The following is a 22,006-nucleotide window of genomic DNA, read 5'->3' on the forward strand; positions in this document are numbered from 1 at the left end:
CACAGACAATGGCACCGCTACCAAAGCAAGAGGATGAATCTGAGGGGAAGCCAACAGAAACACTTGACGGTATGAACAGTGAACATCTGAATATAAATCGTAAATATAAACAAACCTCATTTTAAAAAGTTTCTCTCTCTTTCCTACACATGTTCCATTAGTTCCCCGAAAGAAGTCTCTCTCCATGGCCCCTGCTCTCTCCACAGCAGCTCTGATTGAGGATGATCCCTGGGACATGGCAGAGTTGCAGGACACAGGGGTTAAATGGGCAGGTATGCTGAATGTTAGGCTGATTTTCACTGACCTTACCAAAAGCTTTACTATACACATTTTTGTTGTTGTTTTTTTGTTTATAAAGCCTATACTGCATCATATATCATTTCTAAGGCCTTTAAACGATCAACATTGTCAAAACCTGTTGTAAAATCTTCTACATGCTAGCAAAAAAAAGGCATTTTAGCATAATTATAAAAATGGCAACCTTCAGTAGTGGCAGGCTACACGTGTTTTTCCTGTGAAATCGTTACTGATTTTTATAACGTAAACTTTTATATTGTTATTAATATTTCAAGATACACACTGACTGGACTGAAGCGACTTAGGTTGTCTTTATTATCCATACGTCATTAAAAAGCAGTGTCAAAGATACATCCGGCTTTTGAGGAACAATGTGTATTTAATGTGTATTTAAATGTGTATTTTATATAAAAATCCATTCATTTACATCAGAATTCCATATTAATTTGTGGCCATATAATATATCAGCAACTGCACCAAATTAATTTTTTTGCAAAACGCAAAAATACGTACCAATACGTACATATCACTGCAGTTTCTAACAGAAATGAACACTAGAGGCGTAATAAAACGTTGCCATATTCGCGTTCATCTACTAAAGACGCTTTTAGCGCCACCCACTGGACATTTCACGGGGTTTTTTTTCTCTCGAATAACCTTAACCTTTTTTACTGACTATTATTTTACTGACTATTACTGACTATTATTTCATATGTCAGGCTTTACATAATGCTTTCTGTCTGTAAATTGTCTAGATCTGGACACTAAAAGGAAGATCCTGAGAGTTCTAACCACAGTAGCAAAATTTATTGTGTTGCTTGGTTTGCTCTACATGTTTGTTTGCTCACTGGACATCCTCAGCTCAGCTTTCCAGCTTGTTGGAGGTAAACTCAACAGAAATACACAATACAGTTTTCAATATTTCTTAGATTAAGTGAAGAATGCTCTTTATTGCTGTCTATAAGTTTCATATTGATGATGCATTTTATTCATAACAGTGCACTGGTTTCGTGGTTCTCTAAAGGACAAAGTCCATCCAAAAATTAGAATTCTGGCATCATTATCTCACCTCCTGTTGTTCCAAACTTTTCTTTCTTCTGTGGGACTTGATGTGTTGGTAACCAAACAATTTGAATCTCATTGACTTACATTGTGTGGACAAAAATACATCAGGGGTCAATGGGAACCAAAACTGTTGGGGTTAGTGTAACCAGTCCCGCTCAGAGCAGGATTTGAACCGGAGTTGTCGGCATGGGAGGCAGGCGTGCTGAGAAGGACGCTAAAGACCTCAGATGCTAGCGTCAGTCGCTTGAGGCCAGGGGAGTGAGGTTTACACGCACAGATCTTACTGGCCTACGTCCGTTACACTAGCAACATTCTTCAAAATATCTTCTTTTATGTTCCACTGAAGAAAGATTCATAAAGGTTCGGAACGACATGAGGGTGAAATGATGACAGTCTTTGCATTTTTGGGTGGACTACCCCCTACCCCTTTAAATGAGCACACAGGTGGCTTTCAAAAAAAAAAAACAAGGTTTCTTAAACCATGGCATCAGGCTAAGTCAACCTTTCTGGTTTTAAGCGGACCATTTTTTAAGACTACAAAGTTACCAAACTTGTTATGTGTAACAAGGATGTGTGTTTTCTCAGGAAAAGCAGCAGGGGACATCTTCCAGGAGAATAAAGTGCTTTCAAACCCTTTGGCAGGCCTGGTAATTGGGATGCTAGTAACTCTCCTAGTCCAGAGCTCCAGCACCTCCTCATCTATTGTGGTCAGCATGGTCTCTTCTGGATGTGAGTATCAAATCATACTAATAATGATGACTTGACATCACTGACAAGGAATGTAAAAAATGAATGCATCAATCTAAAAAATGAAAGTTTTGATTTTATTGCATATTCAGTATAGAGTTTTTCACAGTCACTTACTGTATATTGTCAGTAGAAACCATTCAAATTTTAAATTTGACTTGAGCATGAATTCAAAATCTTTGAACAGAATTTAATCAAATAGACCCGAATCAGGATTTCAGATTTTCAAATCTTGATGTAAGTAAATCCCACTTTAAATAAATAAATATAAACTACTTTTCAACAGTGCTGGAGGTCTCAACTGCTGTTCCTATTATTATGGGGACCAACATTGGCACATCAGTCACAAATACTGTTGTAGCCATGACACAAGTTGGCGACAGGAACATGTTCCGCAGGTAAGAATGAGGCATTAAAGGGTCAGTTCACCCAAAAATGAAAATTCTGTCAGTAATTACTTAAGATATTTTTGATGAAATCTGAGAGCTGGCTCACTCCTCCACAGGCTTATGGACACGTTAACTTGCTGGCCCAGAAAATGTATTAAAGACATTGTTAATATAGTCCAAGTGACTCCAGTGGCTCAATCCTAAGTTTATAAAGCGACGAGAATACTTTTTGTGCGCAAAAACAAACAAAAATAACGACTTTATTCCACTTTTCATTTCCTTCTCTCTGGACCTCGAGTCTTTTTACGTAGTGTAATAGCGTAGCGCGTCTGTGTTTCACGTCACCACGTAGGCTCACTATTGGGCGACTCTGGTCATGTGTGATACGTGGTGACGTGAAACACAGACGCGCTACGCTATTAAACTACGTAAAAAAACTCGAGGTCCAGAGAGAAGGAAATGAAAAGTGGAATAAAGTCCATAAAGTTTTTTCATCAAAAATATCTTAAATTGTGTTCCGAAGATGAACGAAAGTCTTACGGGGTTGGAACAACATGAGGGTGAGTAATTACTGACAGAATTTTCATTTTTGGGTGAACTAACCCTTTAATATAAAGTTCATAATTGTTTCATAATTGATGACCTTCACACAGTTATTGAACTGAACTGAATCAACCCCGAACTGACCTGAGCCGAATAACGGCACTATTAGAGTCTTTTTAGAGTCTGGGTTCTTTACCACTGTCTGTTACTTTGGCTTGCTTAGTTGGGGTTTAAAAGACACTTAATATTTAGTAATATTGCATTATCGATTTGACTCCAGTTACACTATTGGATAGGGAATAAAAACTTGAACTGAATTGAGCTGGATGATGACACAGCTGGTTTATAGCTGAATCGACTTAGTTTCATAATTGATTCATTTTATAACATTGGCACTGTTATTAAAATGAATTAAACTGACTGCCTATAGTTGAATTTAACACATTTCTGATGATCTTTACACAGTTAAAGAACTGAACTAAATCAACAGTGAACTGACTTGAAATCAGTGACGACACTGTTGTCTTTTCAGAGCTGCTTTACAGGCAGAATTTGAATTTGTCTTTGTCTGAATTTGAATTGACAGAAAGATATGAATGATATTTAATTGAGATGTGACCCTTTTCTGTGTCCAGGGCATTTGCGGGAGCCACCGTGCACGATTTCTTTAACTGGCTTTCTGTCCTGGTGCTGTTGCCATTGGAAATTGCCTCAGGTTACCTGGTGAGACTCACAAGCCTTATTGTGAGCTCATTTAATATCCAGAGTGGACAAAATGCACCAGCCCTTCTGAATGTTATCACCGACCCTCTCACCCAGTCTATCATTGAGGTATGTAAGAGTGTGTGTCGGTATTAGTTCAGTCAGTATGTTGAAAGAAGCTAACATTAATGAGGACAAGAAGAGAGTGAATTACCCCACACACACACCTTATTTTGCCCTTCTGTACAGTACAAAGTTACAAGGGTTGTTGTTCACTAAGAGAGAGAGAGAGAGATAGTCATGTTAAATATACAGGAGATTAGAAGCATAATCAATAATAATTCATGTTTTTCATTTTCAGCTGGATGAGTCTGTGATAAGCGGCATTGCCACTGGAGACCCTGAAGCCAAAAACAAATCTCTCATCAAGGTCTGGTGCCAGACAGCCTCAAACATGGTAATTTTTCTATCTGATGGAATGTGCCAGATAAAAAAAAAAAAAAAAAAGCCATATTATTTTGACATAAGACTGTGGTTTTTCAGATTTTTCTGATGTTGTTTGTTTCAAGACTCTCCAGAATGTGACAGCAGCAAATTGCAGTGACTATCCTTGTTGGGAATTAAAAAATGTTACAGAAATTATAAACATAAAAAAATGTGAGTTTGAAATTGACACCCATTGTCACAAGACAAATACAGACTACAGCGCTATACAGAAACAAGCAGACACTCGCTCATCTGTGGTCTCTCTCTATTCAAACAGGCAATCACATCTTTGTAAACACAAACCTCTCTGACCTGGCGGCGGGTCTGATTCTACTGGCTTGTTCTCTGCTCATCCTGTGCACTTGTCTCATTTTGATTGTGAAACTGCTCAACTCGATGCTCAAGGGCCAGGTTGCTGTTGTCATCAAGAAGATAATGAACACTGGTCAGCATCCTTGAGATACATAAGAACCAGAGAGCAGATTTAGAAGTTAACTCCTGTTAAAATAAGACAAATTAACTGATATATTCTATTTTGACTGTTATTTGTTTGTTTATTCATTGTTTCTATGCACAGATTTTCCATTTCCATTTGCATGGCTGACTGGATATATTGCAATTCTGGTTGGAGCAGGAATGACCTTTATTGTCCAGAGCAGTTCTGTCTTTACCTCGGCTATAACTCCTCTTGTCGGTCAGTACAGCCATCTATCTATTCTTAATCTTTTATTAAGGTATTACGATCCATTTAGTCAGTGATGCAATGTTGTTCAAAGTCTGGCTGAATCTATGGAAGCTTGTTTCCGCCACAAATAAAACAAAATAAAAAGTCGCAATTATCTTTTATCTCACAATTGCGAGTTTACATCTCGCAATTCTGACTTTATTTCTCAGAATTGCGAGATATAAAGTCAGAATTGCGTGAAATAAAGTCGCAATTGCGTGTTTTAAAGTCAGAATTGCGAGATATAAAGTCAGAATTGCGTGAAATAAAGTCAAAATTGCGTGTTATAAAGTCAGAATTCTGACTTTTTTTCTCGCAATTGCTACTTTATATCACACAATTCTGACTTTATATCTCAGAATTCTGACTTTATATCACGCAATTGGGAGATATAAAGTAAAAATTGCATGATATAAAGTCGCAATTGCGTGTTATAAAGTCAGAATTGTGAGATATAAACTATTCTAAGGTAAAAAAAAAAAAAGTCCGTCTTTTTTTTTTTTTCTTAGAATTGGACTTTATATCTCACAATTCTGAGAAAAGATGTCAGAATTGCGAGATATAAACTCGCAATTATGTGTTATAAAGTCAGAAATTGCGTGATAAAAAGTCGCAATTGCGAGAAAAAAGTCAGAATTCTGACTTTATAAGACGCACTTGCGACTTTATATCTCGCAATTCTGACTTTATATCTCAGAATTCTGACTTTATATCTCAGAATTCTGACTTTATATCTCAGAATTCTGACTTTATATCTCAGAATTCTGACTTTATATCTCAGAATTCTGACTTTATTTCACGCAATTCTGACTTTAGCCCCTGGTTTCACAGACAGGGCTTAAGACTAGTCCTAGACTAAAATGTAAGTCTGAGCTGTTTCCACTGAAATAAACTTGCACTGACTGATCTTAAAAATATATCAGTGCCTTTTTAGTTTTAAGATGCACATCGGTAATGTTTTTTTTCTAAGCATGTTTATAAAAATTACTTAAATGTCCTAATTGATCTATGGTCTAATCCTGGCTTAGTCTAAGCCCTGTCTGTGAAACCGGGCCTAGATCTCGCAATTCTGAGAAATAAAGTCAGAATTGCGAGATAAAAAGTCGCAATTATCTTTTAAAATGTTTTATTCAGTGGCAGAAACAAGCTTCCATATGAATCAGTCTAATTGGTGAATGAATCATTCAAATTTGTTTTGTAAACCAGATCAACTGATTCAATGAAAAGATCTGAGAGAATGATTTATAAGAGTTATTCATTCATGTTCATGAACTGGGCGTTGCAACTGTCCTTCTCTCATGAATGTGCCAAAGAGAACATGATTTAAATTTTAGTCTGTTCCTCCCCTTCAGAAGACTTATATAAGTCATAAGGGCTGCTTTTAGTTTTGCATAAATGTTTTGAAGCTTTTAAGCTGCAAATGTCCTAAAAGTTTATTACAATTGCATGAAAAGTAAGTCATAACGGTTTGGAATGACATGAGGGTGAATACACAATGCCCTAATTTTTAGCTTAAAGACAGTATATGTTTGTTCTGTTCTGTATTCCCTCTTTTTGTTTACTTATCTTGCTGTAAATTAATGTGAAATCAATTTGCCTGCTTTTTTCAAAGAACATTTGAGCATATTTTACTATTTAACAACCAGAACTAGTAAAGCCTAGCTGTTGGAAGTTGACGTGTGTGTAAAGTGACACTTGTGTTTTTTTTTTGTTTTTTTCAGGTATTGGTGTTATAAAAATTGAAAGGGTGTATCCTCTTTCCTTGGGAGCCAATATTGGAACCACTACTACTGCAATATTAGCCGCCATGGCTAGTCCAGGGGAAACACTTGAAAATTCATTACAGGTTAGCATGACATGCAAATATATTCAAGCATAATCACAATCACTCATACACCCAGTCCATAACTTCATGGTGTAACTCTTCTCTCCATTAGATCGCCTTGGTTCATCTCTTCTTCAACATCTCCGGGATTTTGCTGTGGTATCCAATCCCTTTCACACGTTTCCCCATTCGAATGGCAAAGGCTCTCGGTGAAATATCAGCCGAGTACCGTTGGTTTTCGGGCTTTTACATCATCTTCTGCTTCTTCGCTTTACCTCTATTTGTCTTCGGCCTTTCTTTGGCTGGTTGGCAGGTCCTTGTGGGGGTTCTTGTTCCCATAGTGGCTGTTCTGATCTTCGCTATCATTGTTAATATTCTACAGAAGCGCAAACCTCAGTGGCTTCCTTCCGCTCTCCGATCTTGGAACTTCCTCCCTCTATGGGCCCACTCTCTTGAACCATGGGATAGAGTGGTTTCCGTAATTGCCGCTCGCTGCTGCTGTTGCTGCAAGTGCTGCAATGTTACGGAGGAAGATGAAGAGAAGGCAAATCATGAAAACATGGATAATGGAATAGAATTGTATGATAATCCGACAAAGACTGATGCGATCAAGGAGCCCAAGAAAACATCAGACAATTGTGAAATCCTCAAGGCAACCTCTTTATAGAGTTTAACAGAGCATTATGGGTTATCATTACTAAACATATCCAACTCAAACTGGACAGTTGACAGTGGGTTAAATCAGTGGACTTGATGAACAGCAAGGATAAAGAGAAAACCAGTATATTTAATTTCACCATTTATTTTACTTCTTATATTGACATTTTTATACAAAGATGCTATTTTGTACAGGAAATTGTAAATGTTATTGTTAAATAATCTTATGTTACACTGTGAGATTTTGTGATTGTTATTTTACTTGTGTCAGCATAAAATGCATACATTTATTTTTAATACTGCTAGTTGGAAATAAACGCCAGCTTTCTCACAAACAAAGTCTACAGTAAAATCTGTTTTAAATCAGAGTTCAACTCTGCATTATTCTCCATTTCCTTTTCCTTTTATTTATGTAAACTTTATTTAACATGGGCCTTGGTATACTGTAAAATATTGCCATGATTTTACTATATTAAACCTTAATTTCTTAAATTTACAGTAAATTACTGTATTTGTAATTGTATTAGTGTTACAAAACACAACTTGCACTGTGTTACATGGGAAAAGATTGACATTCTACAGGACAATGTCTTTATCATTTTCTGCTCCTTCGCTTTGACGTCAGTTTAACTATCGTAATTTAACTGTGATGAATTGTAGAACTACTATTGTAAAAAGTTGCTGTGAGAGTATGACTAGAAGAAAGAAATATACTGCAAACCACACTAACATTTTAAAAGTGTACACAACATTAAATATTTTTTCTTTGACAGTATCTAATAGCTATAAAAATACTGGAAATTCACACTAAACTTTTACAATGTACACAACATAATTTTAAAAATATATATATTTCTGGAATATGTGACCTGTATATTTGGATTTTATAGTTTCAAATAATCAGGGCTCAAACATTAGTCTTGTCTGGACCTGCCATGTACACTGTAAAAAAATATTGTTGGTTTAACTTAAAAAAAAGGAAGTGACCTGGTTGCCTTACAATTTTAAGTTAATGGAATTAAAACATTTTGTTAATACAATTGAGATTGGTTTAATCAACAGAAACTCAAAATATTATGTTATCTGAACCACATAAATGATCTAAGTTCATTTCACAACAGAAAAAACGTGATAACAAATCATAAAAATATATATATTTTTTACAGTGTAATAACATCAAGTATTCAGAATCCAAAAATGAACTGAATTCATCCCTCCAAAGGGTTTCAAGCACCCATGTTCAGATTACAGTTGTTTTATACAATTGTGATTACTTCTCTCATTGATCACAAAATAATATGTAGAAGAAACTTTATCAATGAATTGAGAAATAGTCTTTTTCTGAACACTACACAAACACACACTGAATACTTGTTCTCTTGCTCTCTTGTTCACAAAAACAAGCATAACCAAATGCACCACAGCCAGTTCCAAAAGGGAATTTTCGCAGCGATGCAGTAGAAGAATCATTTTTAGTTCCCCAAAGAAACTTTCAATGTTTGAAACCGTGTTTGTGTGAAAGACAGCTTAAAAATCTAAAGAACATATTTAAACTGTAAAGAACCTTTTGTGCAATGTAAAGGTTCATGGATGTTAAAGGTTCTTCATGGTGCTATAAATGCCAATAAACCTTTATTTTTAGACTGCATGATGGTAGTGAGTCACAAACATATACTATTAAACCTGTGGTCTGTTTTACAAACAAATTTGAGTCTTATGAGCGCTGTGAAAAGATTAATCGCGATTAATCGCATCCAAAATAAAAGTTTGTGTTTACATAATATATGTGTGTGTAATGTGTATAATTATTTTGTATATATAAATACATAAACATGCATGTACATAATTAAAAAATATTTGCATGTATATACTGTATATAATTTATATATATATATATATATATATATATATATATATATAGCACTTTTTTTTCCAAATATACACATGCATGTGTATGTATTTATATATACAAAATAATTATACACAGTACACACACATATATTATGTAAACACAAACGTTTATTTTGGATGCGATTAATCTTTTCACAGCACAAGCTGGAATCATTCAAAAAGACTTAACTTCACTGAATGAACTCTGTCAGAGCGATTACTGAACCAACATCTCTGATATAATGAAAGTTAGCATTATCATCACCTCTTGAAAGCAAGATTCATGTGCTGGAAGCTAGAAAACAGAATTCTGCTTTTTGAACTAAATTACATACTAATAATTAATAATAATTAACTACATTTTAAAATAAAGTTGATTAATAAAAACTGATCAGATGTGTTTTTTTTTGGTCTATAAAAGAAATATCCTTTTTTTAACCTTAGCAAATCATATCGTCCTCGTCATCCCTCGTTTGCTGATTTGTGCAATATTACCCTCAATATTATCGCTTCCTCTATCATAGTTAATGATTCTTCTTCTCGGAGTCTCATTATCAGTCGCTTCTCAGCTGCTTCTATCGGAAAAACTCATGATGTACCAGTATTTTTATGGCCAGCTAGGGGGTGGATTTGAGGTCATTAACTCAAGCTTCGTCTGTTGCCCGTTTCATCCTTTCTCAAGGCGTTTATGGCACACTGCTATTTAAGGACCTTCTATAGAAAGAAATGAAATTGTAGAAGGTGAAGGAGGTTGTTAAAGTTGGGAATAAATTGATAATAACTGGAGTAAAGTAAAGTCAGAGAAGAAGGAAGATGCTAAGTGAGGGGGAGCTGCTTTGCCCTTTTTGGCCGTATTATCTTTATGGTTGGACATGTTATCCAGCAGTGGTGTCTATCAGCAATATTTATTGAGATTATCAAGTACCATTAGAACCTTGCTGTGTCATTTGTGCTTTCCTCAATAAAAAAAGATCACTAATGATTAAATATGATAACTTCTTGGAATTTTAATTGACTGTTGTTTAACAATTTTAAAATCTTTATTATTCTTTTATTCATATAGTATTCTTAATCTTTAATTTATTTGAACAATCACATTTTATTTAAATCAATTTACCTTTAATCTACATAAAACAATATTCAACCTACTGTATGTTTAGCTAACAGTAAACATACCTTTTGTCCTCAAAATTTGATAAATTGCCAATTTGTTGACTAATACCTAAAGAGATTTAGATAATAAAACAATTGCAGGGCCTTCCCTGAGAGTAAAGCCTTTAAGGACAATTAGTAATGTACGAGATTTCGATCTGTTGTTGCTGCTTGTTCACTTGTACTCCTTGGGAACCTCGATTGACATCATGAAAAAATTAAGATAAACAGAGAGCTTGTTATTTCTTAAAACATTAAAATCCGAATCTGCATTGTACAATTACAGTATCAGCGTAAACCAGAATCTCTTAATACGTCTCAAACTATGAATACTTATCGTAACCAGTTTATAAAGCAATATATATATATATATATATATATATATATATATATATATATATATATATATATATATATATATATATATATATATATCATTTTTATTATTTTCAAATGTGAGTTAAGTGTCCTGATACTTTTTTTTGATCCAGGAACCTCAAATATATTATTAAAATGTTTATATATATATATATCTGAACCATCAGTATTTGAGAGAATGAAACGATAAAAAGGCAAGGTAAGCGAGTAATCTTAATGTCAAATGATCCAAGAGATCGTGTTACTAGAAGAAACTAGGACTATCAGTCCTTAAACCTTTGATCTTTTAGTGTAATAGCAATTTCACAACTTAAGGGTTAAATGCATATATAATGCTATTAAGGGGCAGTTCTCTGAATTGTATTCTGGCACATACTGGTACCAGGTAGTGCCATTGTTATTATCTTGATCAAATTTTGATCAAGTATATTTCCATATAATCAAATTTTTCTATAAAATGTAATACCCACACGCTTGATTAAAATGTACCCCAAGACTTCATGAACTCTAAAATTTATTGTCGTTCATTTAATGAAGAACATTAGCAATAGTGTCCTAAATCAAGATGAGGCTAAGTGCCTTGCACAAGGGCCAAAGATGATCATGGCTTGCTCCATGTGTAGATCAAATACCTTCTGATTTCAAACCTGATAGCAAAACTATATATATATTTAATATAAAGCTCCATTTAGTTGTTTAGAAAAGTTCTACTTAATTAAGCTGAAGACACTGCTTTAATAATAATTTAAAAAATCTCAGTTTCACCATGAAATATGTATTTGTTAACTAAGTAATGAAAGGGGGTTAAGTGAAAGGGAAATAAAACACTTTATTATTTCGTTCATTTTCGTGAGTGTGTCTAGCATTACAAATTAAAGCCACTTAAATATGAACCTACTTCTGGCACTTTTATTGTTGTGTGCTCTAGTATTTGGAATATGTTGTCATGTTGTTTAAACATTGTTTGATTTTTTCTCAGCCATCGACTTATGCTCATTTTAACACGTGAACAGCATAGCAGCAGCATTCCCACATTGAAGCAATACTGCCATCTGGTGATATGAAAACAGTTCAGTGGGTTTTGCAGATCCATTGTATTCATTTCACCACATATAATGTGTAGGTTTGTAATGTATAAGTGTGTTTTCATAATAATTCCTGGAACGTATGCAATTGAACTATTCTTAAACTATTATGCTCTTATTTTTTTACTAACAACATCCCTTTTAACTGATCCACGTCAACTCATTTTTTCCTGGTGTCGGTGCACCAGTCCCCAGGCTTCCTTCCTTCCAGAAATCTTTTTCTCACGGCCCGCGCTTAAAAGGTGCGGTCTGTCTTCCCATCGTGAGAACTTTCACACGCGTTTGGCTGGCAGCCGTCCGCAACTTACTCTCGCGATGACAAGGATCTCTCTCTCATCCGCTTCCATAATAAGCGACCTGGAAATCTCGCGTGACTTCAGAACTTTCCCACGCCTGTGCCACCCCCCCTCCACCTTCCTGCTTTATTTCTCACAGTGCCCCTCCCCCCTCGTCTAAAAGCAGTCTGTTGCAATGTGGTGCGGAGCGGGGGAAATCTCGCGATTGTTGGCGTTATTAGAGAGAGTTGGTGAAGATGGCGCCTGTTGTGACAGGGTAAGCAGCGAAATTATTAACGGACGGGGCATGGAAAAGTAACAGCTAAAATAAGTTTTGCCCGTCTAGTCAAGATAACTCGCCTTGGTTTATTTACCTACACCCCTGGTCGTGTGTTTCTGCGCTGGTTCCCCGGTTCAGCGTACTTTTGTCTGATTTTTGAGGTTTTCAACGATGGTCTCTTTTATTCAGTTAGCCGCTTAGCTTTTAGTTAGCTGATAGATTTTCGGCAGTTTTCCGTAAACACTGAATGTTACGGAGAGCTAATATTTAACTGTAAACACAGTAAGGTTGTATTGACTGCGTCTTTTGGAACTTTAACATAGTTTAAGCTTAAAAAATACATGTATACAAATTGAGCCAACTTGTGAGTTGGTCTACAAGAGAGAGAGAGAGAGAGAGAGAGAGACACACACAGAGAGAGAGAGAGAGAGAGAGAGAGAGAGAGAGAGAGGTTAGCAGATGTTAGCCAGTCTAGTAAGTCCATAACAGAGATTTGGAGCTTTCAGGGGGATTCAAAATTTTTGTCTTTGTTTCATGTCAGACTTTTCAGTTAAACTACTTTTAGCAAAAAATTGTGTATTTATAGTATCCCGTCTCTGCTATTTAAAATGCTAGTATTTCTTTAATTTTAAGTTTTATTTTGTCTGTCTCTCAAAACATAGTGGGCATCTTTTGCACGTTTAAACTTGTTTGTCTTGCCAAAGATGCTGTCTTGGTAGGCAGATCACTAGGCTATGGCAGCTTTGTTTGCCAGCATTGTTTGGTAGAGTCACGTTAAATAATAAGTGATGTTTGAATTGTGTCTTAACTGTGTTGTATTTTGTTTTGTAGGAAGTTTGGGGAGCTCCCTCAGCCAAAGCGTTTAACAAGGTAAATGCACCGTGAAGTCCATGTGTTAAGTTTATCAAATGCATTAGGAAACTACAACTTAAATAAACTTTTCTATTGTATGGTGTGGTTTTTCAGAGAGGCGATGCGTAACTACTTGAAGGAGAGAGGAGATCAGACAGTGCTCATATTGCATGCAAAAGTCGCACAGAAATCCTACGGCAATGAAAAAAGGTGAGTGATAAGTTGCAGCTGTAAATATGTATGATTAGCTGTTGCGTTTTATACTGTAAGTAAACAAGAAGGTTAATACACATTTCTGGTCTTATTGTGAGTGATAAATCAGTGCCCATTATTCATGTTGACTAAATTAAGTTTTGGTCAGGTCCAGTTAAAGGTGCAGTAAGCAATTTCTGGTAAACCCTGTTGATATTTGACATCATCAAAACAAACACACCCATCGATATAGGGGTGTGATCCCTTTGGTTATATCACACCCCTATCTCAATGCCTCTGTCCCCACATTCACGTACACACTATGCCCGAGGAATATGATGTCATCAATAAGTAAAAGCAATTTGTGTTACTAGTATAATACAGGTTAAGTGTCTAATTGTTGTTTGTCTCCTCTACTCTTAAGTCATACCTTCCATCCCAAAAAACAAATTCACTTTTCATGAACAGCTCTCCACATAACACGATAGTCCAAGTAACTTAAATATTACAAATGTGACAAATTTAAGGGTTATAGCTATCACTAAAAGGGAAACCAAAATAAAAAACACATATTCGGTATATGTTGTCGCACACTTTGGGAGACCGATGCTTGAAACGGGCGGTGGAGGAGGTTTAGACGATACAGGCTTTTGATACTAATAATGCAAATGAACAAACAAGTGAAGGTTCTGCTAATGTCTGTCTTGTGCACTGAGCTCCCTCCTCCCCCATCACAAGTGAATACCCCACTTATTGCTGATTGGCTACAAGCGTGTTTTGGTGCTCGGTCCGATCCACTTTTCAACAGTCACTTACTGCACCTTTAATGCATAACGTCTGCACATTAAATGTAAAGTAAGGTAGGGAGAGTTATGTAAAATCTGATTTCTTATGAGAAGTGAATTGTTCTTTAATCAGTTCAAACTCTTTTGGATTCTGTTAGATTCTTCTGTCCTCCACCATGTGTGTACCTTATGGGTTGTGGCTGGAAGAAAAAGAAGGAACAGATGGAGAGAGAGGGCTGCTCGGAGCAAGAGTCTCAGCCTTGTGCTTTCATCGGCATTGGAAACAGTGAACAAGAAATGCAGCAGCTCAACTTGGAGGGCAAGGTGCTTTATGGATTGTATTATTGCAATGCATATATTGCAACTGCTCTTTAAAATAACTTCATCCTGTCATCATTATCCTTGTGCTTTTCTTCTGCAGAATTTTTGCACAGCAAAAACTTTGTACATTTCTGACTCGGACAAACGTAAGCACTTCATGCTGTCAGTGAAAATGTTTTACGGGAATAGCGCGGATATCGGTGTCTTCCTCAGCAAACGAATCAAGGTCATCTCCAAACCTTCCAAAAAGAAGCAGTCATTGAAGAATGCAGACCGTGAGTCAACAGAATTTCTCATTTATGTCACTTAATGAGATTTGATCCCAATTTTTACTCAACTCATTTTTTAATTGCTCCTAGTATGCATAGCTTCTGGGACGAAGGTGGCTCTCTTCAACCGCTTGCGGTCTCAGACTGTCAGTACGCGGTACCTTCACGTGGAAGGGGGAAACTTTCATGCTAGTTCACAACAGTGGGGAGCCTTCTACATTCACCTATGTGAGTCATTCACCACAAGTGTCTATTAAACACAATATACTATATTAAAAATGGCAACAAGGCTTGATATTGAAGCCCTAGTTGCAAAGTTCATTATGTCTAATGAAAGAATGTGTGAAAGTTAAGTCTTTTAATTTTTTGAACCTGCAGTTTTTCTTGTTTGTTAATTATGAATTGGTAATAATGTGTAATTTTTAATTTCAGTGGATGATGATGAGTCAGAGGGAGAAGAGTTTACAGTCAGAGACGGTTACATCCATTACGGTCAGACGGTGAAGCTGGTGTGCTCTGTGACAGGCATGGCTCTACCCCGATTGGTGAGCTGTTATCCACTTTATTGTTCATGATCATTGATGATTAAAAGGGCTGGGCTAAGAAAGTGTGTCCTGTTCAATCATGGAATTATGTATAGTTGTGTCACTGAATTGATGTCATGTAATTTCTTTGTGCAAATATGTTTGTGTAATGCTGTGTACATCGCAAGTATTTTTTAGAAGGTGAAATGTTGTGTGTTTGTGTGTAGGTTATTCGTAAAGTGGACAAGCAGACAGCACTAATGGATGCCGACGATCCTGTGTCCCAACTACATAAATGTGCCTTCTACCTTAAAGATACAGAGAGGATGTACCTCTGCCTGTCACAGGAGAGGATAATTCAGTTCCAGGTCAGTCCATCGTTACAGAAACTTAATTAGATTAATACAGGTTTAAATCTCAATCTTTTTAGACTTGCTTGATGAATAATTTTTTTTTTAAATAATGTTTTTGCTACTTGGATGTGAAATAATGCACTATAATCGAAAACATTACGTCTGTTTGAGAATTGCAATGTAAATAAAACTCTTCTCAAAATTAGTCTTTGAATTCTCAGTCTTAAACGTTTTGAGGCTCTATGATCCTTTTTTCATGGTAAACAATTACAATATTTTTCTTTTCACTGAACTAATCACAGGCCACACCCTGTCCCAAAGAAACAAACAAAGAAATGATCAACGATGGGGCGTCATGGACAATCATCAGCACAGACAAAGCAGAGTACACTTTCTATGAGGGCATGGGCCCTGTACCCTCACCTGTCACACCAGTGCCTGTTGTTGAGAGTTTACAGGTAATGCACAGTCACAATCAATGCTTTAAAGGTGCTATGAGCAATTCCAGATGTTTTTATAATATCAACACACAACGTTAATGGCTTCATTACATTACAGTTGTTTTATATTAAAAGAGCATGGCAAATCTGTCATGTTATCTAGTAACCTTGAACCCTGAATGTTCTAGCTGAATGGAGGAGGAGATGTTGCCATGCTGGAACTGACAGGACAGAACTTCACACCTAACCTCAGAGTCTGGTTCGGAGATGTGGAGGCAGACACTATGTACAGGTGAAACCAACACACCAATCGCAGTGCTGTACAGTTCAGCAAATAACTAAATATTTACCGTTAAATCAGGACTGCCATAATAGAGTTGGATTCATGCTGTCCTTGAGGTGTCATAGGAGGATTAGTATTATAATAGCACTTCTGTTCACCTCTAAGCGAAGAATGAAAATGAACTTTGCTCCGAGTATGTCAGGGCCTTAAGAACATATTCAATGTGTAGGTTTTACTAGTATCAGCACGATAATCTGTTTATTTCTTAAAACCCATTATTATTGTATCAGCAAATATCGTTTGACCTCTAATTCATAAGTATTGATCCACATACATAAACAAATTTCAGTACATCTGTACATATTGAATAAAACATATACTTAACATATACATAAACTTGCAGTTAGTCTAATAATACTGTCCTCATTGAATGTGAGCCTCAGCCAGTTTAATTACGTAAAATAATCTGTGATGCATAAGGTATTAATTAGGCCTGTCGCGATAATTAAATAACCGTCTGATCGCGATTATTTGATCTAACCACGATTGTTTCAGACAACCGCGATTATTGCGCTCTTTTATAGGCCTACAGCACAAGGGGGAGTCATGGACCAAAATAAATAGACAAGCACTAATTACGTTTTCCAGCAACATATTCAAAGTCATCTGAAGCCATTTCATAGCTTAATGTGAGGGACAGTACAGTAGTATATTTACATTGTTAAATTATAGTTCACAAACTCGTCTGCAGCTGTCAATCATTCCGTTCAGCATTCAAACAGCGTGCGTCGTCCGGTTACGACAGGATACACGGTAAAACTTTCTCCAATGTGACATTGAGGTTATAATGCTTGATCTGTAGATAAAGGGCTGTGGATTTGCATAAAATGACTTTATTTTGGATTTTTTTGCTGTTTCTAAATGACTCGCTTGCTACCGTGTGCCTACACAGCACAAGGACTATGAATTGGCATCAGACGCGCAATAACTGGAGTTTAAAACTGTGAAGAAACAAATGATCAATAAACTGTTGGACTGATATACACTAGAATTTGTGCCCTCGACATTTCTTCACTTTGTGCCGTGAACTTTTAAATGCGCACTTGTGCAGCGCTGCGCACTGTGACTCCATGTTGCATTAAGCACATCATTCTGCACCTGCGATGCGCATACGCGCTTTGTTCCGCTCTGTTTTGAAGCGTATCATATTATCTTGGTTTGTGCACATTTGTTTTTATTAACATGTTTAGATTTTATTCAATTACTGTGCAGATGTTTTCAAAAATTACTTTTTGCTGCTGATTTATACACTCACTAAGTTTAATAAACAAATTGTCATAGCTATTGAATATATTTATTTAATATTTAAAGGTGTTAACTGTAATCTTACACTGCAAAATAATAGCTTACAAAGGATTAAATTTATCACAATTATTTAATGAATGAAGCACAAAGCCCTAACACAGACAATTAATCGTCAAAGCCCTAAAACTGACAATTAATCGACATAACCGCAATTATTTTTTAGACAATTAATCGTCAGCCAAATTTCATAATCGTGACAGGCCTAGTATTAATTTGAATTTGTGCAGGTCTTACATTTGATTTTAAAAACTTTGCAGTTACCCTGTAGTAGATATATTAAGAATACTCTGTACATAATTGTCAGTAATTCATACGTACATGTCCCGTTTCCTGCAGGTGTGGCGAAAGTGTGCTCTGCGTGGTTCCTGACATCTCTGCGTTCCGTGAGGGGTGGCGTTGGGTTCGGCAGCCGGTGCAGGTTCCTGTGACTTTGGTCCGTAATGACGGCATCATCTACTCCACGGCTTTGACATTTACCTACACGCCGGAGCCGGGACCGCGTCCTCACTGCAGCGCTGCGGGAGCCATACTGCGGGCCAACAGCATCTCCTCCACCTCACCATCTTCATCCTCCTCATCCTCCAGCCTACTGCTGCAGTCAGCTGTCGACAGCCAGGCGGGATACGCAGCAGGGAGTGTGTCTTCATCTTCCTCTTCCTCGGCTATGTCCGTCTCCTAACCTGGGAATCTTGGTGCGCGTTTGCGTGTGCGAGTAAGTGAACCTTTGTGAGAGATGTTGATTCATCAGTTTGTAGACTTCCTGCGTAGATTCATGGGATACTGATCACAAAAACGGATAATGGTGCCACAGAGAGAGAAGCAAAGGAGAGACAAGACTTCACTCAAAGACTGGACAAAACAAATGAAGGCATCTCTTTTCTTTTCTCTCTCTTTGTTGTGGTTCTTGTTAAATCTGTTTCCTCATGTCAGAGGAAGTGGCAACAGAAGTGATGTGTGCCGTGGATCAAGATGCCACAGGATCAATGCATAGCCTTACATGAAAACAAAAAAACAATCAGTCAAAAAAACAACAACACAAACAAACAAAAAAACACCTCTTCAATACAAAGCCTTTTCTAAGTAAGTGCAGGACGGAAATGGCTTTTTGCGAGATGATGTTTTCTACTAAAGGGCTTAATGCACTGTTTCACCAGGCTTGGAAGAAAAGTTATCATAGTAATATAGTTTTTACGGACCAAGGAATATTATTATTATTATTATTATTATTATTATTTTTATTGATATATAATTTTATAAGCTTTAGCTAAGGTACATTTTTCACCTTTTTAAGTTTTATAACATATAGTAAACTTTTGTTACCAAATAGTTTTGTATATTTCTTATGAGCATTTGGGCTCAGAAGGAAGAGGTTCATGTGTTTTGAAAGCCTGAACTTATAGCTGCCTTTACTCGTCTTGGCAAATGCCTTAAGTCTTCTGGAGTTTCACCAGACCCTTGTCTCTTTTGTAATATTTTTGTCATGTAAATTAGTTGTTTTTTTCCATTTTTTTTTTCTTCTTCACTAAACTGAGGTGTAATATTGATGCCATTTTTTTGCGTATTTGGGAGAAGGTGACTCTTCTGCTTTGTTAAACTTTCCTCATATGTTGTCTTTAACACAAAAGCTTTAACCGATTTCGCTGGTAGGCCTTATGTGCCATATCGTACTCAACAAATACACATAGCCATTGATCTGGCCCTTTTTCATTGGCTATAGATGTTCAAACTGCCAACATAAAAATATCCCACACCAAATGGATTATCTTTAGTTGAACATAAGCGCACAAAATCCTTTTGTTGCTTTGTTTGGGGGTCAGCCATTTCGAATTAATTGGTTTATTCAAATCCTGTGGTAGGGAAGGACTGTACCGGTCTCGTTTGCATATCATTCATGCTTTCAGTGTCATGATTATTGTTAGTATCATACTAAAATCAGTGTGTAGGAAAATTGCTGCTTTGTCATGTGGTTAAACCATAGAGAAGGGATTGTGGGGATTCTGTAAGTACAGTTACATGTAGCCCTGTCTGTTTTTGTCTAGGAATGAATGAAAGTTTGGACTCTCTCGGTGCTTCTAGAAAGGCATGTGCAAAATGACTTCTTTTCAGAACCAGCCAATTAGTGGTTTACGTGACTGACTAGTTGACTAATTGGTCTTGTAGAAGCCTTGTAATTTGGTTGGTTTCTCGTTCACCTTACCCTGAAACAACGTTTTTCTTGGGAGTTTACATAAGGTGCACTCTTTGTGTTTGAAAACGGCTAGATGGAGCACAATCGGAACAGGTTTTAATTTATGTAGTTAACCACTTTTTAATTAAATGTGACATTTAGTTAAAAACAACACTCCTTCTGGGATGCTCAAATGGATTTTTTTAATGTGTATGGTGGTTGTACTAAAAATCTAGATAAACTAGTCATCCTCACTAATTGACTAGTTTGTCTTTGCTTATAGTCAACTAGCATATCGGTGTGAAGCTGAATGGAAATAACCGTAAAAAGCACTTATCGCATTGCTGCGTGAAGATGTTTGGTTTGTAGGGTACAGACAGCAGAATCTCATCCTACCTTTCATATGTTTCGATTTATGAAACCGCAGAAGTGACACGGCCTTAATGTACATAAAAAAATGACTCCTATTAAATTGACTGCCACATTTTTTATTTTTTTTTTATTTTAAATGTTTAGTACCAAATGTTCTCTTCTGTAGTAGTTGTCTAAAAATGAGGCCTTAAACCACTACTGCTTAATTACTGGATCTGGTGGTAAGATATTACACTACAAATTATGCTCTTTTGTAAAAAGGGCATGATTGTTTTTTTTTTAATACCTTTTTCAATGTCACAGAAAAAAGTAATCTCAAGTCTGCTTTCTGTGCATCTTTTGTTTCTTGTTTTGTTGTCCTGTTTAAATCCCCCCCCCCCCCCAAGTCTATGTGCATCGTTTGAACAGAGAGAAAGAGACACCCAAGAAAAAGTGTGGTCTGGAATTTGCTTTCAGTCGGTATGGACTGCATTTTGTCACTGTTTGGGATTTATAAAGGAACAGAAGTAGTTCCTCAATGGTTTTGGTTTTTAATTTATCAGTTTCTTCCATGGCTAATATTAATATATGAGTTTGTCTAAAAATTATATTGATCATTTTATATAATTTTTTAATTATTTTGTATAATGGTATGACATTATGATAATGGTTATGTTAAAATTTCAAAATTTCTTCCATGATTGAGGGAAAATTAGTCTTTTGTATGTCGCTTTTTTTTTTTTTTAACATCTCTTTTTTTTTTCAGGCCTGGTTTTTAAACTGTCAGGCCTTGAGAAATAAAAGCCAAAACCCAGTAGTTCTTGCAAAGCCATTAACTTGTATCTATTGTGAGCTATTTCATTCAATTCCTCAATCAGGGAAGAATGTTAAACCATATCATCACGTGGAAGTGCCGAAATGGAAACTGCCAAATCTAAAGGTCAAATTGTGAAAGTACCACAACCTTTCCATGTATGTCTTCAGTGTTATTTTTTTGTCTTGTATCCCGCTGTCTTCCAGAGTGTTCGAATCAGAGGATCTGAATGGTTAATTTCAAGACTAACCATGTTGACTTTCATTATCACTATCACATAAGTTAGTTGCCTGTCACATGTGCCACTGTGCTTACATTGAGCAGAAACTAGTGTATTAGATCACTGTTATCTTTGTCGGTTTTGTCTGTAAAAAAAAAAAAAAAAAAGGTTGAGAATTTTTCTTCTCAACCGTTTCAACGGATTGTTTTACATTTTGAAAGTTACCAGCCTTTGCCAAATGGCTACCAGCCATTCTGGTTTTGAGTGCATGCTCTCTAGCAGATTTGAACTGTATTGGTGCTGTCTAACTCCTAAAGGGCCAGTGTATCTATTGCTTTTGGAATGGATCACTAAACACTGTAATAGATTCAAAAAGTGTCAAGTTGTTCATTTATTTTTGTCTCTACTGCGCTAAATTGAGTGTATAATACAAAACCATCAAGGAAGTGTGGTACGAAGATTGCAATACTATCATGTGACTGACCACTGTGTGGTTAAGGGATGGTTCTAGCCAAAAACAAAACATCTGACAGTTTCTTCACACTCATGCCATTGCACGCACTGCACAGTTTACA

The 22,006-nt window shown here is 36.3% G+C and overlaps 2 protein-coding genes across 3 annotated transcripts; both read left to right on the forward strand.

The window, feature by feature from the left end:
* Window positions 1-8: 8 nt before the first annotated feature.
* On the forward strand, window positions 9-7,445 carry slc34a2a (solute carrier family 34 member 2a; the record flags this gene model as incomplete). Its single annotated transcript, XM_081362363.1, has 12 exons — window positions 9-69; window positions 162-272; window positions 1,053-1,181; window positions 1,948-2,091; window positions 2,396-2,507; window positions 3,677-3,872; window positions 4,105-4,200; window positions 4,313-4,400; window positions 4,507-4,674; window positions 4,807-4,923; window positions 6,675-6,799; window positions 6,891-7,445. The coding sequence occupies 12 exons, from the start codon at window positions 9-11 to the stop codon at window positions 7,443-7,445; spliced, it is 1,902 nt and encodes a 633-aa protein (XP_081218489.1).
* Window positions 7,446-12,390: 4,945 nt separating this feature from the next.
* rbpja (recombination signal binding protein for immunoglobulin kappa J region a) lies at window positions 12,391-21,796 on the forward strand. Of its 2 annotated transcripts, none has more exons than XM_081362384.1 (11): window positions 12,391-12,492; window positions 13,327-13,365; window positions 13,462-13,557; window positions 14,483-14,648; window positions 14,746-14,920; window positions 15,005-15,142; window positions 15,347-15,459; window positions 15,666-15,806; window positions 16,094-16,249; window positions 16,420-16,523; window positions 18,216-21,796. In XM_081362384.1, the coding sequence occupies exons 1-11, from the start codon at window positions 12,473-12,475 to the stop codon at window positions 18,556-18,558; spliced, it is 1,491 nt and encodes a 496-aa protein (XP_081218510.1). In that variant the 5' UTR covers window positions 12,391-12,472; the 3' UTR covers window positions 18,559-21,796. The 2 variants fall into 2 exon arrangements, with proteins under 2 accessions (XP_081218510.1, XP_081218511.1); XM_081362385.1 differs by having other exon boundaries at window positions 12,485-12,656.
* Window positions 21,797-22,006: the final 210 nt, after the last annotated feature.

Source organism: Scardinius erythrophthalmus (genome assembly GCF_964197995.2).
Source record: "Scardinius erythrophthalmus genome assembly, chromosome: 3".
NCBI lineage: Eukaryota > Metazoa > Chordata > Actinopteri > Cypriniformes > Leuciscidae > Scardinius > Scardinius erythrophthalmus.